The sequence below is a fragment of the Sapajus apella genome, unplaced genomic scaffold (assembly GCF_009761245.1).
Source record: "Sapajus apella isolate SASKATOON/1434 unplaced genomic scaffold, GSC_monkey_1.0 scaffold32, whole genome shotgun sequence".
In the NCBI taxonomy this organism is placed as follows: Eukaryota; Metazoa; Chordata; class Mammalia; order Primates; family Cebidae; genus Sapajus; species Sapajus apella.
In genome coordinates this window covers 17,676,768-17,694,016 of record NW_022436972.1, presented here as the reverse complement: position 1 = coordinate 17,694,016, position 17,249 = coordinate 17,676,768, and the positions used below count along the sequence as shown (strand labels likewise).

The 17,249-nt window shown below is 36.9% G+C and overlaps 1 protein-coding gene across 2 annotated transcripts in view; it reads left to right on the top strand.

Annotated features, from left to right (window-relative positions):
• Positions 1-17,249, top strand: part of RB1 (RB transcriptional corepressor 1) — a 165,947-nt gene that overhangs the window by 133,984 nt on the left and 14,714 nt on the right. For both annotated transcript variants that reach the window (XM_032294666.1, XM_032294665.1), the window contains exons 18-20: positions 10,381-10,499; positions 13,683-13,828; positions 15,627-15,772. In XM_032294666.1, coding sequence (XP_032150557.1) covers positions 10,381-10,499; positions 13,683-13,828; positions 15,627-15,772 — 411 coding nt within the window. The remainder of the gene's footprint in view (positions 1-10,380; positions 10,500-13,682; positions 13,829-15,626; positions 15,773-17,249) is intronic.

Here is a 17,249-nt window from a genome sequence, read left to right as displayed (position 1 = left end):
CTTTTTAAAAAATGCTTAGCTATTTTTTAGCTAAGAAAAAAGATTTATTTTTCAGTAAATGAATAAAGCTGAAAAATAATAAATTAATAAAATGTTTTAAATGAAAAGTCATAAATATCTTAATACTAATTCTAGGAAGCTTCTCCATTTATTTGCTTTTTTATTTTTTTATTTTATTTTTTTTTTAATTTTTTTATTTTTATTTATTTATTTTTTTTTTTGAGAAGGAGTTTCGCTCTTGTTACCCAGGCTGGAGTGCAATGGCGCGATCTCGGCTCACCACAACCTCCGCCTCCTGGGTTCAGGCAATTCTCCTGCCTCAGCCTCCTGAGTAGCTGGGATTACAGGCACGCGCCACCATGCCCAGCTAATTTTTTGTAGTTTTAGTAGAGACAGGGTTTCACTGTGTTGACCAGGATGGTCTCGATCTCTTGACCTCATGATCCACCCGCCTGGGCCTCCCAAAGTGCTGGGATTACAGGCGTGAGCCACCGCACCTGGCTGCTTTTTTATTTTTAAAAAGCTGTTTAAAAGAGTTTTAGTTTTAATATTTATAAACCTCAAATGTTATTATTTCACACTCAAAATATTTCTAATGTATTCAGTCACAATTTACTAAAATAGCTAGGTTTTCTGATCCATAAAATGAATAATAATACTTAAAGACTTATTTTAAAGATTAAATGAGGTAATACATTCAAATAAAACCTTGTAAACTGAAAGTACTTTAATTATTGTGTAAGCAAACCATGAAAGTAAGAGATACATCATTCTATTTTGCCAGTGTGTCTTAAATTAACTAGATTTTATTATCAGTTTAGTTTTCAGCATGCCAAGGATACATTTCATACTAAGATTGTGCAAGTCAGAGTAAATACCTCCTAAATTTTTCCATCTTAGACGCCTCCCTTGCTTTTAGGCCTGGCTCTGTTTTATATTGCTTATATGTATTTTTTTCTTTTGGAAAGAGATAAGCTGAAAAACGTTTTTGTTGATCACATACTATTGCTGAAATACAAATAACCCAAAACATAGTGGTGTGTGGAAAAAACTCTGTCAAACTGTGTTTTTCCTCTGCTCTCATACCACAACAATCATCAACACAAAAGACTTCTGTAACCAAATATGTGGGTTTTTTCCCCCACATACCAAGCAGCAGACACCAGCTAGGCATCCTCCCATTCAGTTCACCTAGAGATAGTGTCAGATCTCACTGGTTGGGGACTCAGTGCCCAAGACTGCTCCTCATACCCCCAGACACCAGCCTAGGCCTCCAGAACTTCTGACCTACCAGCTTCAAGTTGGAGTTGTCACATCATACTCTTCAGATTCAATTAATTTGCCGGGGTAGCTCACAGAACTCTAGGAAACTGGGCACAGTGGCTCAAGCCTGTAATCCTAGCACTTTGGGAGGTTGAGGCAGGTGGATCACTTGAGGCCAGGAGTTCAAGACAGCCTAGTCAACATGGTGAAACCTCGTCTCTACTAAAAGTACAAAAATTAGCTGGATGTAGTGGCACATGCCTGTAGGCCCAGCTACTTGAGAGGCTAAGGTGCAAGCATTACCCGAATCCAGGAGGCAGAAGTTGTAGTGAGCCAACATAGTGCCACTGCACTCCTGCCTGGGCCACAGAGCAAGACTGTCTTAAAAAACAAAAAGAACTCAAGGAAACACATTTACTGGTTTATTATAAAGGATATTACAAAGGATACAGATGAAGAGATGTGTAGGGTAAGGTATAGGAGAAGGGGTTGCAGAGCTTCCATGCCCTCTGGGAGCCCCACCCTCCAGGAACCTCCACATATTCAGCTATCCAGAAGCTCTCCAAACGCAGTTCCCTTGGGTTTTTATGATGTCAGCATTCCTCCCCTAGAGTACAGGGCAAAACCCTCTCTGGGGAGGGCCTTAAAGACCTACAATTTAGAACAATGGGGAAATATTAGAGTCCTGCCTTAGGACAGATAAAAGGAGGGCAAGAGAAGGTCAGAGGCCTGCCCCTGAGGCCTAAACACACCCAGCACTATAACAAAAGACTGTAACAAGAGCTACAGGAGTTAGGAGCCAGGAACCAGAGGACCAAAACCAATATATATACATAACAACACAACAGGTATTTTCAGTTCTGCATACTATGAAATTAAAGACTTAAGTAAATTGAGTAAATAGTAGTTTTGGTTTTTTTTAATTTCACAGATCCATAGAGTTAACTCCTGAGTTATATGCATACAACCGCAAAGTTGTTTGCTGTCACTGGAGCTGTGCCTATACCCGCCTGGCATTTTCTTGTGACATATTGAAGCTAGGAAGTTGGAAATTGATAGAAAATTGTGTCACTTGTAGCAGAACTAAGGCATTATGGATTATGTTGTGCCCTAACATCTGGAATACTTTCCTGAAAGCAACAAAGGTCATCATTACCAAATATTTTTAGGACCCCAATTCTGTACTAAGTGTTAGTGATGTGATAGGAAGCAAGACACAATGGAACTAGCTATCTCTATATTAGTGACTTAACCCAAAACAGAGCTTCTATTGTAATCGGTTTCCTGTTTCTCTTAGAATATTTAAAGGTTTTACTATGGTCTTTAAGATTCCGCAGGATCATACAGCTTCCTGGGTTTTAAAACTCTTCTTTAGCAACTTCTGCACTATCCCACCTGGGTACTTTAGTTCTGGTGGCCTCTTTCATTTTCTAAAAGAACATCAGATCCTTAGCATATGATCTTTCATCTTTTGGAAGATCTCTGCCCCTTCTCCTTTCAAAGCACAGCCTCCTTCTCACATTGCTAAGATTCACCATCCATATTACCTTCCCACATCAGCCTTCCTTGAACCCACTTCCCCCACCTGGATCTCCCTGTTTATTCTTCATGAGAGAACCCTGCTTTTTTGTAGCATTTTTCTGAATTTGTCATCACATACTGATTTCCTTGTTAATGTGCCTATTCTCACCAGATCCCAAACACCATGTAAGTAGGAATGAAGTATTATTTGAAAGACCCAAGTCTGAAATGGTTTATCTGCTTATACTTTATGACTAAGGTACACATGTGCATGTATTCTATTTGACTAATATTTGAGGAAACAAACATGGGGGAAAGGAGTAGATAACACCTACTTTATTTTTAAAGGATTTAAGGTATATCTAACTAAGAAACTTTCCTTTTTTGAGAGGGAATCTTGCTCTGTCACCGAGGCTAGAGTACAGTGGCATGATCTTGGCTCACTGTAACCTCTGCCTTCTGGGTTCAAGCAATTCTCCTGCCTCAGCCTCCTGAGTAGCTGGGATTACAGGCGCATGCCACCATGCCCGGCAAATTTTTGTATTTTTAGTGGAGATGGGGTTTTGCCATGTTGGCCAGGCTGGTCTAGAATTCCTGACCTCAGGTGATCTGCCCGCCTGGGCCTCCCAAAGTGCTGGGACTAAAGGCGTGAGCCACCCTGCCCATCCCCGTTTTAAATCTTATTCTCACTTTGAGGTGGAGTTAACCTCAGAGAATTTTGAAGATGTCAACCTTCTCACTTTGTTCATTTATTCAACAAATGTTTATTGAGCCCCTACTGTGTGCCCAGCCATTTTAAACATTGAGGATACTATTGAATAAGAGACAGAGCCCAAGCCTTCCTGCATCTTGCATGCTAGTAAACAGATAGTTAATAAATAAGAAAATAAATGAATGTATAATATAACCTCAAGTAGTGATCAATAATGTGAAGGGAATAGAGCAGAGGTAGGAGTTGCAAATAAGTGGGAATTATGGTTGTCTTAGGCAAGATGTTTAGACAAGGCTTTGCTTAGGAGGTGCTATTTGAGGAAATATGTGAATAATGGAGTGGGATGAGTCATGGGAAGCACTGGTCAAAGAGTATTTTGGGCAGAGTAAACAGCAAGTACAAAAACTCCAAGACAGGAAGAATTATGCCACATGCATGGAAAAGAGAGATGACCAGTATGGCTGGACTAAGAAGAGCATTAGAGCATAAGGTCTGAGACGTATCAGGGGGCCAGAACTCATGTAGTGTTTTGTAAACCAAATAAGGCATTTGAATTTATTCTATGTGTGATAGGAAGTCCTTGGAAGGTTTTGAGTATGGAGGTGGCATGCAGGTAACATATTAGCTCTATTGAGGAGATCTAGGAGGCAGCAAGAGTAGAAGTATGGAAACCAGTTTGTAGAATGCTTTTGCAGTGGTACAGAAAAGATAAGAATTGCTTTGACTCTAGCAATGTTACAGGTAATGAAAAGAAGTTAGACTTGGAATATATTTTGAATTTAGAGCCAATATGACTTGCCTGGTGTCTTGGATAAGTGTGAGAGAAAGAATAATTACTGATGACTCTTTTTCTTTTTTGCTTTGGGCAACTAGATATGAGGAGTGATTTAATGATTGGTAAACACCAGAGAGAAGCAGGCCTTTTTTGGGGGAGCGGATAGTAGAGGATGGCTAAAGTTTATTTTATACATAGATATAAAGTGAAGATGTTGAGTAAGGTCAAATAGGACAGATGCTTCCGAAATACTACTTCAAGGCTATTTAGTATCTGACAAATAGAGCATTGTTACCTTTATGGCTCTACTTCCTAGCATAGACATACAACATATACTGTGTGGATGGATGGATAACTAGGCATACAATCATTCATTTGAGGAAACAGTGTTTTTTTGTATAATGGCACTCATACGTGTAAATAAGAATCACAACCATAATAATATCAAATATTATATAATACTCTGTGTCAAGTACTGTTCCCCATTCTTAACATTATTAATTCACTTAATTCTCATATAGTATGATTTAAGTTACTACTATTATCATTAGTATCGCTGATCTACAGTTGAGAAACTTATCAAAGGTCATGCCACTAACAGGTGGCCAGGATGTGAACCCATGTAATGTGGCTCCGGAGTTTGTGCTCCTACCTCTGGCACTATACTTTTCCCATGATCAGGACATACTCATCACCATAAACCAGTATCTATGTATCTGTGTGACCATTTGGTTTAGGAAGATAGAGTGATAAAAGTGATATTTGAATGAAATATGAAGGCTGTTGATGAAAAATACCACCTTAATCCTTGAAAGAGAAATTTACCTTTAGTATAATCCTGTTGGGTGAATCCAATGCGCAAACTAAGTTTTGATTCATATCAGAAAAGTATATAAAATACCTAATTAGTATACTTAACTCCTATTAATCACATATCTTTGCAAGGTCTCGAAGTCTCCTAAAATGTCATTGTTTGAGAGAAAAATTGGTAGTAGGCCACTTTTGAATGTATGTGGGTTTATACTCATATCATTTTAGTTAAATAAAGATATTCGATTCGTCCATGGCTAGGAAGTATAAAATATTTAGTATAACAATATATGTATTAGTTGGAATGAATTTCTTAAGTGTTAATTGTTAGCATTATTTTATTCAAATGAAAGCTATTATTTATATTGCAGTGCCCCTAATGAATATCAGAAAGGATGACTTGTCAACAAAAATTATATGATGGGAGTTGTAGAGTCTCCTTCTTTTCCCAAAGCATATGTGCCACCTTCTCTTTATTTCCCCGCATAAAATCCAGCTCCTGTAGGACACCATCTCCTCTGATGCGTCCAGAGGAGACAACTCATGCTCACAATCTCCACTTCGAGAATTATTTCTGTAGTGAGTCACTATTACAGATAATAACCCATCTCCTGTTGGTCTGCTGGAAATGACAAAGGGCTGAAAATTGTTAAAATTTTTGCACTGATATGTGTGATGACCATATGATTATCATACCTCTTTTTATTCACAACTTACCAAGTACCTGCTTGACATGTAGAGAGGAAAAGAGTAAATTTAAAAGACTGTTTTTTCTCCTGAAAGTTTAGAGTTGAGAGCACATCTTTAACACATTCATACATATATCCAAGAGATTCAAATAAAATAATCAAGCCAAATCACTGAAAGCTGAGAAAAGAATTGAATGTTCCAGTGGCTACCGTGTAGTCACTTCATGTGATATATCATGTAATCCTGCAAAATGAGTGCTATATTTCAAGGAATGAAACTGAGGATCAGAGAGCGAAACTTCATTACTAGTAAACTTCAAACTAGTAAACAAGAATTTGAGCTTATATATGTCTAATTTCAGAACGTATGCTTTTATTACGTTTGGCCTTTTTTTTTTTAATTACTTGTTCTTCATTCTTTTTTGGTTGAGATGAATTGAGAGCAGGATAAATAAGAAAAATAGTTTTTAGGAATGCATTGCTTAGCCGTGAGTAACTCCTATTTGAAAGGACTGTTGAGTCATCTCCATCTTTTTTCTTTCTTTTTATATTTCTCCTCCATGCATAATTTCTGTATCTCCCAGCTTGCCTATTTGTCTGTTTTGTTTTGGTACTTTTATATTAGAGACTTTCCTGAAATATTTGATAGCCTCTCATATATAAGAGTAAATCACTAAAACTTAGAAGCTCGGAGCACCTGGGTAAGGTTTGTGAACTTCATTGTATAATTATTTAATACAGCAATTTCTTAAGAAACCCCCACTTAATATCTTTAGGTCTTTTATCCTGTTACTCAGTACCTCACTGCCCAAAGTACCTGGTATCACCACTTCCAGATCCTTTTGGTGGATTAAAAATTTATCTGATTTGTCTGTTGGCTTTCCTTACTGCTGAGTTCCAGTTCAGTCTTTTCTCGTTTACTGAGTAGGTTGCCACTTGTATATCTGCCTTCCAGCTTTCCAAATTTTGTATCTGCAGCCTGAGCAACATAGGGAGACCCTGTCTCTACAAAAATTTTTTAGAAAATTAGCTGGGCACCATGGCATATTCCTATAGTCCTAGCTATTCAGGTGGCTGCAGTGAGCCGTGATCATGCCACTGTGCTCCAGCCTGGGTGACAGAACAAGACTCTGTCTCTCAAAAAAAAAAAAAAAAAAAAAAAAAAAAGTTGTATCTGAAAGGTTAGTGTCTTTTAAAATAAGTCAGTTTATTTCCATTTTCGTGGGCTTTTATCAGAGAGTGTTAATGTGTGCATTCAATTTGCCATCTTTAACCAACATTGTTTATCTTCTGAAGATTCCATTTAATTTAGTTTGTTGTAGTTTTAGTCATCCAGAAGTTTACCATTTGTATGAAACTCAGATCTGTTCATATGCTTTGCCCATTTTTGAATGGAATTGTTTTTTTCTTATAAATTTGTTTAAGTTCCTTGTAGACTCTAGATATTATACTTTTCCAGTTGGATAGATTACAAAAATTTTCTCTTATTCTGTAGGTTGTCTGTTCACTCTGATGATAGTTTCTTTTGCTTGCAGAAATTCTTGAGTTTAGTTAGATCCCATTTGTCAATTTCTGCTTTTGTTGTGATTGCTCTTGGCATTTTCATCATAAAATCTTTGCCCATGCCTATGTCCTGAATGGTATGCCTAGATTTTCTTCTAGGGTTTTTATAGTTTGGGTTTTACATTTAAGTCTTTAACCCATCTTGAGTTAATTTTTGCATAAGGAAGGGGTCTAGTTTGAATTTTCTGCATATGACTAGTCATTTAGGGAATCCTCTCCCCACTGCTTATTTTTGTTAGGTTTGTGAAAGATGGGATGGTTGTAAGTATGTGGTCTTATTTCTGAGTCTTCTACTCTGTTCCATTGATCTGCATGTGTGTTCTTGTACCAGTACCATGCTGTTTTCATTACTATAGCCTTGTAGTATAGTTTGAAGTCAGATAGTGTGATGCCTCCAGCTTGTTCTTTTTGCTTAGAATTGTCTTGAATATTTGGGCTCTTTTTTTGGTTCCATATGAATTTTAAAATAGTTTTTTCTAATTCTGTGAAGAATATCAATGATAGTTTAATGGGAATAGCATTGAATCTATAAATAACTTTGGGCCTTATGGCCAGTTTCACAATATTGATTCTTTCTATTTATAAGCATGGAATGTTTTTCCATTTTTTGTGTCCTCTCTTCTTTCCTTGAGCAGTGGTTTGTAGTTCTCCTTGAAGAGGTTCTTCACTTCCCTCGTTAGCTGTATTCCTAGGTATTTCATTCTTTTTGCAGCAATTGTAAATTGGAGTTCATTCATGATTTGGCTCTTTGCTTGCTTATTGGTGGTATATAGGAATACTAGCAATTATTGCACGTTGATTTTTTATCCTGAGACTTTGCTGAAGTTGCTTATCAGCTTAAGAAGCTTTTGGACTGAGATGATGAGGTTTTCTAAATATAGGATCATGTTATATGCAAACAGAGATAATTTGACTTCTTTTCTTCCTATTTGAATATGCTTTATTTCTTTCTCTTGCCTGAGGGCCCTGGCCAGAACTTCCAATACTGTGTTGAATAGGAGTGGTGAGAGAGGGCATCCTTGTCTTGTGCTGGTTTTTAAGGGGAATGCTTTCAGCTTTTGCCCATTCAGTATATATTGGCTGTGGATTTGTCACAGATGGCTCTTATTATTTTGAGGTATATTCCTTGAATACCTAGTTTATTGAGAGTTTTTAACATGATGTTGAATTTTATCAAAGGCCTCCTCTGCAACCCCAGATAAATCATGTGGTTTTTGTCTTTAGTTCTATTTATGTGATGAATCATGTTTACTGATTTGTATATGTTGAATCAGCCTTGCATTCTGGGGATGAAGCCAGCTTGATCATAGTAGACAAGGTTTTTGATGTATGCTGGATTTGGTTCGCCAGTATTTTATTGTGGATTTTTGTATTGATATTCATCTGAAATATTGGCCTGAAGTTTTCTTTTTTTATTGTATCTCTGCTAGGTTTGGGTATCAGGATGATGCTAGCCTCATAAAATAAATTAGGGAGGAGTTCCTTCCTTTAAGTTATTTAGAATAGTTTCAGTAGAAATTTCTACCCCTGGTGGAAATTTCAGCTCTGAATCTGTCTGATTCTGGAATTTTTTTTTTGGTTGGTAGGCTATTTATTACTGCCTCAATCTCAGAACACATTATTAGTCTATTTAGGGATTTTATTTGTTCAGTCTTGGGACAGTATTATATATATATATCCAGGAACTTATTCATTTCTTCTAGATTTTTTAGTTTATGTGTATATATTTCTGTGAGGTAAGGGTGATATCGCCCTTATAATTTGACTGCGTTCATTTGATTATTCTCTCTTTCCATCTTTATTGGTCTAGGTAGTGGTCTGTTTTATTAATTTTTTTCAAAAAATCAGCTCCTGGATTCATTGATTTTTTTTTTTTTTGGAAGGGTTTTTTGTATCTCTGTCTCCTTCAGTTCTTCCCTGATCTTCGTTATTTCTTGCCTTTTGCTAGCTTTGGGGTTTGTTTGCTCTTTGAACTGGTTTTAGTATCAATATTGTACTAGCTTCATAAAATGAGATGAGGAATATTTCTACTTTTTCCATTCTAGGAAGAATCTGAATAAAAGTGGAATTATCTCTCGCTTGAATGTTTGGTAGAATTTACTGGTAAAACCAAATGAACCTGATGTTTTCTTTATGAGAAGACTTTAAATTATTGATTCTAATTATTTAATGGTTATAGGACTATTTACATTGTTTTATTTATTTTTTATTGAGTTTTGGTAATTTGTTTGTAGGAATTTTCCACTTGGTATAAGTTTTCCAATTTATTGATATAAAATTATTCATAGTAATTCCCTATTGTCTTTTTAATCTTTGTGATTATGTCCCATTTTACATTCCTAATACTGCCTATCTATCTCTTTTCTTTATCTTGATAAATCTGACTGGAGATTTGTTTAATTTTATTTGTTGTTTCAAAGAACCAATTTTTAGTTTTGTTGACTAAACCGTTTTATCTTTGTTTTCAGTTTCACTAAATTCTGCCCATATCTTCATTTCTTTCTTTCTACTTTCTTTGTTTTTTTTTTTTTTCTGTCTTTCCCCCAACTTCTAACTTATTTTCTAATATAAACATCGAAGGTTACACATTTTTCTACTCCTTTTTTTGTGTGAAGTACAAAAATTGGCAATTGGGAATTTCAAAGTGGAGAAAAATATTTCATTTTGACTTTTATTTTTTATTTTTTATTTTTTTTGAGACCGAGTTTCACTCATGTTACCCAGGCTGGAGTGCAATGGCGCGATCTCGGCTCACCGCAACCTCCGCCTCCTGGGTTCAGGCAATTCTCCTGCCTCAGCCTCCTGAGTTGCTGGGATTACAGGCACGCGCCACCATGCCCAGCTAATGTTTTGTATTTTTAGTAGAGATGGGGTTTCACCATGTTGACCAGGATGGTCTCGATCTCTTGCATTTTGACTTTTAAATTGCCACTGTCAGTTGTGCCTAAAATTCATAGTGCTGATCATGTCAAACCACATGATTTTGATATGTACCTTGGAAAATTATGCTTGTTTATGTGGTTTTAATTTCATCATGTTTCATATAGGATTCACCTTTATTTGATCTTATTAAACAATCAAAGGACCGAGAAGGACCAACTGATCACCTTGAATCTGCTTGTCCTCTTAATGTTCCTCTCCAGAATAATCACACTGCAGCAGATATGTAAGTAAAATATTATGTTTTCTGTTCAAACTGCAAATAGATTTTAAGCATAAGTGTAATGTAAGGTTCTATAAAGAAACTATAGTGAATAGAATTTTGAATAAGACATTGTTGCTAGTTTTAAGAAATTAGTAATGTAAGATACATAACCGAAATAAAGTCATATAAAAGAGTACAGAGCGCTACTGAATCACCTAGGATTTGCATAATGAGAGCAGTTTTCATGGCAGAGTTGGCAGTTTAGGTGGAATAGGATTTCAACATGGAAACTGGAGAGAATAGAGGAGCCAGAGGAGTGTGTTCCAAGAGTCAGAATGACATGAGCTCAAAAGTATCAAAGGAAGCAGAAAACAGTTTTCAGAGTGTGCAGGTCAGTCCATTTGGAGTGAAGCATAGAATAAGTATAGGGAGAAGTTTGAGACATGGACTTACACACAGTTGATTAGTGTGTGATGATGGTGATGGGAAAAGAAAATGTAAACCAAAAAGTATCTGAAACAGGTCTCAATCAGTGTATAAGCTTACTTTGCCATGGTTAAGAATATGCCCAGGAGAGAGATCTGGGCCTTTCTCCAATGATGATTTTGAGGGCTCCAGTATTTAAATGGGAAAAATAGTCTGGAGGAGAAAGAAAAAGGATATGGTAATCTACATGTTGCAAGAGAAAAGGAGCAGATAGAGAAATAGTCAATTATATATCCATCTTATGCTGAGTAAGTCAACACTTCACATAAGGTGAACATAGAGTAGCTATCTGTGGAAGTATTTAACCTTGTATCTGTATTTATCTGTGTGGGAACAAAGGGAAAGGCAGTTTTTTGCATGACTCAGCTTTCAGCTTAATTTTTTCCTTTTGGCATAGTGAATTGGGGTCCCAAGTGTTTATTTTCCTTTCACAAAAGCAATAGCTAACTATGTGCTTGGCAGTAGCCTAAGTACTTAAGATTTATTTTTTCATTTAATCTTCATAACAGCCCTATAAGGTAGTAGATGCTGCTGTCAGCCTGTTATCTATAAAACAGGAATTAGAGAAATAAGATAACTTGCCTAAACTCAACAGAAATCAAACCCAAGCTGTCTAATCCCAAAGCCCAGGCTTTTAATCACTCTAGCTACCTTGCCTGTCACAGAAATGTGCCTACTGTTTTGTTTCTGTTTAATTCCGTGTAGGAATTGACATTACAGTATTCTGTATTAGTGCAGGGGTCATTTTCCAGAGATGTCATTTTCATGCTAACTTGTACTCAAAGTGTTTCTGGCATATGGAGACTCTGCCTTCATGTATACATTTATTTCCTAGGTAATACTTTATATAAATAAATTAAGCATTTTTTTTTTTAAATTCAACATGCAGTCATCTTATTGAATTTTAACTGCCAGGAAGTGGTATACGCACTGAGAGTACAAAAGTTAGATGGTCTGGGTCCTTCCCCTCATAGAGCTTACATTCTGGAGGAGGAACACAGGCAGTGAACAAGTAAACCAAGATGTAAGATGATTTTAGAGTATAATAAGTGCTCTCAAGGAAATAAACAGAGTGATGTGAAAGACAAACTGAGAGGCTGATAGAATGCTTAGTGGCACTTTCCTCTCTCCAATGAAGTGATATTTTGACCTGACACCTGAAATGCAAGCTGATGCTGGCCAGGCAAAAATCTGCATGATGTGCATTCCAGGCAGAGCAAACACCAAGTGCAGTGGCTCTAAGGCGGATCAAACTTAGTTGGATTTAGGAACAGAAAGAAAGAAATCCTAGTGTGGCTGGGGTATTGGAAGAGGAGAATGGCGCAAGATGAGATTGAAGAGCTAAGTTGGGGTAGATCTTGTAGGTTCCCACAGGCCATAGTAAGGAGTTTGGATTCTGTAAGGGTAGTGGGAAACCATTTAAACAGGAATGCAGCTTTCTATAATTTGTATTTTTAAAGGTCCACTCTCTGACTGCTATCTGCAGTAAAGGTGGGTTTGGAGAAAAGGGACAAGGCAAGGCAGAAAGTGAGGAGACCAGTTTGGGGACTATTTCTGTATTTCAGATGAGGGATGTAGGTGACTTGGTCTAAGGTATGGCATTGGAAGTAGAAATTGAGAGATCTGGGGTGTGTATAGAGATAAATTAATAGGTTTTACATTGGTTTTATGTTGGATTTCAGGAATTTGGAAAATTTAGAAATTAAAAATAACTCCTAGATTTTTGTCTTAGGACACTAGATGTAATGTGGAGCTATTTTTTGAGATAGGAAAGGAAATCAAGGGCTCTTCTTTGTTCTTATTAAGTCTGAGATGCAAGTAGTTATATCCGGTAGGTAATTGGATATTTACACCTGGAACTTCAGAGACTAACTTTTGCCTGAGTTAAGCCAGTTTATGATACTGTTGGTTAGTGAACTGAATGAAAATCCAAAGTGTATAGTAGACCAGACACTGGTCCTTCTAAAATCATTGTGATAATGAGTTGCTTTACTTAGTGTACTAGTTACTACAGTTGTAGAAACATCCATAGTAAGTTACAAATTCCACCTCCTGTTCTCTTTGTTCTTAAAGTTTATGTCTTTAAAAATAAGTTTATTTGCCAGCTACCAAAAGAAAATTAGAAAGTAGATCTAGATTATTCTGTTAAATAGGGGACAGCACAGAGTGATAATATTTGCTAAAAGCCTTGCCTTGAGTTGTGCCATATATATTTAGTATACAGGTATAAATCTGAATAATGTTATTTGAAGTATTAAATTATAGAATTCCATACTGTGTAATTTAAGTGTGTGTAAATCTGTGTGTATTAACTGAAATCTTAGATATGAACCATAGTTATCACTAAAAAAATTTTTAGGAGGAGAATCACAAAAACATGATAACACTATTTAATATCAATAAATTGTTTTTTAAGCTGGAATCATCTTATGGTCTCAATCCCACTATAATTATTAAAATTGAACATTATAGATAATAAGGTAATAATCCCCAGGAAAAGCCATTTGTTAAAATAGAGTTAGATATGATGATGACAAGCAGTTTTCCTGTTAATATATCTTTCTCAGCTTGCATTTAAATAGTCTGCTCAGTGAATTTCATTTAGAATAACCAATTAAATAGACAAGATGTATCTGGGTGTACAACCTTGAAATGTGTGTATAGTCTGTGATTCTTAGCCAACTTCAAATGAAGACTTTTTCCTTTGAATATATCTAGGTATCTTTCTCCTGTAAGATCCCCAAAGAAAAAAGGTTCAGCTACACGTGTAAATTCTACTGCAAATGCAGAGACACAAGCAACCTCAGCCTTCCAGACCCAGAAGCCATTGAAATCTACCTCTCTTTCACTGTTTTATAAAAAAGGTTAGTAGATGATTATTTTCAAGAACATGGACTCTGAAACTAGGCTGACTGGGTTCAAAGAAGGTTTCTTCTACTTTCTAGGTACATCACTGGACAAGTCACTTAATATCTCTGTGGCTCAGTTCCCTCATCTATAAAATGGAAATGATAATGTTGCAGGATCTTTCCTGACTATTCAGAGTCGTTTTTCTGGCTGGAAACCTCTGTGGCTGGTGGCACCTTTGACCGAGTTTTGCTTGGGCCCACTGGGCTCATTTCACCCACTTGGCCTGACAGACTGCACTCGGCTCACACTACCGGCCTTGGTCCTATGCCTGCCAGGAACAAGTCAGACGTGGAATGGAGAGGGGTGTGTGAGCAAGCATGGGGCCCAGCCACTGCACACAGTCAGAAATGCTGGCTGCTGCAGCAGGACAGGCAGCTCCAGGTGCTGGCACAGGTGCCGGCTCTATGTGAGGCTACAGCTGGACCAGGTGCAACACAAACATTTTCCACAGCTGGCACCAGGGACAATAACAGGTCATGGTCCTCTATGATAATCTCTTTCCTGATTTTAGTCTAGTAAGAATTATGCTGAGCTTTACAGGCATAGTATAAGATATCGTCCTTAGGTTAGAGCAGTGGTTTTCAAAGTGTTGTTTCCAACCAGCAGAATTCTCATCACCTGGAAATTGTAGAAATGAGAATTCTGTGGCCCCAACCTAGACCCACTCAATCAGAAACTCTAAGATAGGGCCCCCAAAACCTTGTTTTAACAACCCTCCAGCTAAGTCTGATGTATGCTAAAGCTTAAGACCACTGAGATAAATTGTTAGCTTTAAAAATTTCAAATTACCTATGCAAGTCATTGAAAGACATATAAAGAGTCTTTATATAATATTTAAAGTAGGTGAATGAAAATTCAATGTTATGGATTGCTTTTTGCCAAATTTGCATTTTCAGTAGTATTTTTTAAGACCAAATAAATTTCATACTGCAGTCATTTTACATTTAGGTAACCTACAAGTTTACCATTTTTCAACAGACTATGCTCCATTGGTATTTTATAGAGAAATGTGTGGCTTAATTTTTTTAGGATTAGAAAAAGTAATAGATACTGGCAATTCTATAATTTAAAAAAATGATTGTTCCTCTTGAATATTAATAGTGGGAATGACCAATGGTGAGTGATTGTTAATGGAACCGAAACAAACCCTATTGGGTTTGTCTAATTTTACAGTGTCTCATGACCTTTCCTCCACTACTTCCCACTTCTGCCCCAATTTCATGCCATAATAGTTGATTCAGCAAGTATCACTCTGCCTTCTATGTACCTAGAACTGTGCTAATACAAGGAATCAATTATTTTTCAGGAAAATAGTGGTAGAAAAATCTTAAACATCACCACCAAAGAACTTATTCATGTAACCAAACACTACCTGTTCCCCTGGAAACCTATTTTTTAAAAAACTCATACCTACATAATGAAGCCTCCATAAAAACCCAAAAGGACTTGGTTCCGGGAGCTTTCTGAATACGTATCTGCCCAACTGGAGGTTCCTGGAGAATAGCGTGCCTGGGGAGCGCACGGAAATTCCATGCCCCTTCTGCTTTCCTTCATCTCTATCCCTTGTACTATCCTTCATAATAAACCAGTAAACATATTTCTCTGGGGGGAAAAAAGAAGAGTGGTAAAATGAAGTTTCTTTTAAAACGCTACTTAACAGCATTATAATTAGAGCAGTTTTATGATTTGAAAAAAATCTACTGGTAATTCAAAATGAGCAGTAAAAATGACTAACTCTTCTTATCTCCACAGTGTATCGGCTAGCGTATCTCCGGCTAAATACGCTGTGTGAACGCCTTCTGTCTGAGCACCCAGAACTAGAACACATCATCTGGACCCTTTTCCAGCACACGCTGCAGAATGAGTATGAACTCATGAGAGACAGGCATTTGGACCAAGTAAGAAAATCAAGCACTTCACCTTCTCTCCTCCCTACTTACTTGTTAACTGATTTATTTTTTGTTTTGTTTTGTTTTGAGATGGAGTCTCACTCTGTTGCCCAGGCTGGAGTGCAGTGGCGTGATCTCGGCTCACTGCAATCTCCGCCTCCTGTGTTCAAGTGATTCTCCTGCCTCAGCTTCCCAAGCAGCTGGGATTACAGGCGTGCACCACCACGCCTGGCTAATTTTTGTATTTTAGTAAAGATGGGTTTTCACCATGTTGGCCAGGCTGGTCTCAAACTTCTGACCTCAGGTGATCCATCTGCCTACATCTCTCAAAGTGCTGAGATTACAGGCTTGAGCCACCTCACCCAGCCTTGTTAACTGATTTCTTAAGAAAGTATTAGATTCAAATGAGAAGCTAGATCAATTTATTATGCTTAACATATATTCACTTTTTGGCTACCATTTACATTTTTGTTGTAGTTCTTACAAATTAAAGCTTTAGCACTCAAGAGTATGTTTCAGTAACTACTTACTTAATGACACAAAATATCTTACCTGTAAAGAAATTAACTGAAGAACCTTTTTATCATAGGCTTTTTCTGTGAGCTAGATTTCATTTTAGTGTGAAAACATGAGACTTAAGAATCGGTTGATTTATAACAATACCTATTGAAAGAATGAATGAATGAAGTAAATTAGTTTACAGTGAGAGAATGATCTTTCATATCTTCGTTTTTCTTTATAAAATAAGTTAATAAGAACAATATGCTTTTGACTGGGTGCAATGGCTCATGCTTATAATCTTAGCACTTTGGGAGGCCAAGGTGGGCAGAACTCTTGAGCTCAGGAGTTTGAGACCAGCCTGTGCAACCTAGCAAAACTCAGTCTCTTCAAAAAATTAAAAAATTAGCTAGATGTGGTGACTTGCACCTGTGGTCTCAGCCACTTGGCAGGCTGAAGTGGGAGGATTACTTGAGCCCAGGAGATGGAGGTTGCAGTGAGCTGAGATCACACCACTGTGCTCCAGCCTGGGTAACAGAGCAAGACTCTGTCTCAAAACAAATTTTTTTAATTAAAAAAAAATCTCTACATATATACTTAATAACTTTATTGACATAATTCACACACCATAAAAACCACAAATTTAAAACGTACAGTTCAGTGGTTTTTAGTGTATTCACGGAGTTGTACAACCATTACCACAAACAATTTTAGAATTTGTATCACACCAGAAAGAAACTCCATACCCTTAAGCAGTCACCCCTATTCCCCTACCCCCTCAGCCCAAGGTAATACTAATCTATTTTTTCTCTATAGACTTGCCTCTTCTAGACATTTCATATACATGGAATTATATAATATGTGAACTTTCGTGTATAGCTTCTTTCATTTAGCATAATGTTTTCAAGGTTCATCTGTATTGTAGCTTATATCAGTACTTCATTCCTTTTTATTGCTGGATAATATTCCATTGTATGGATATACCATA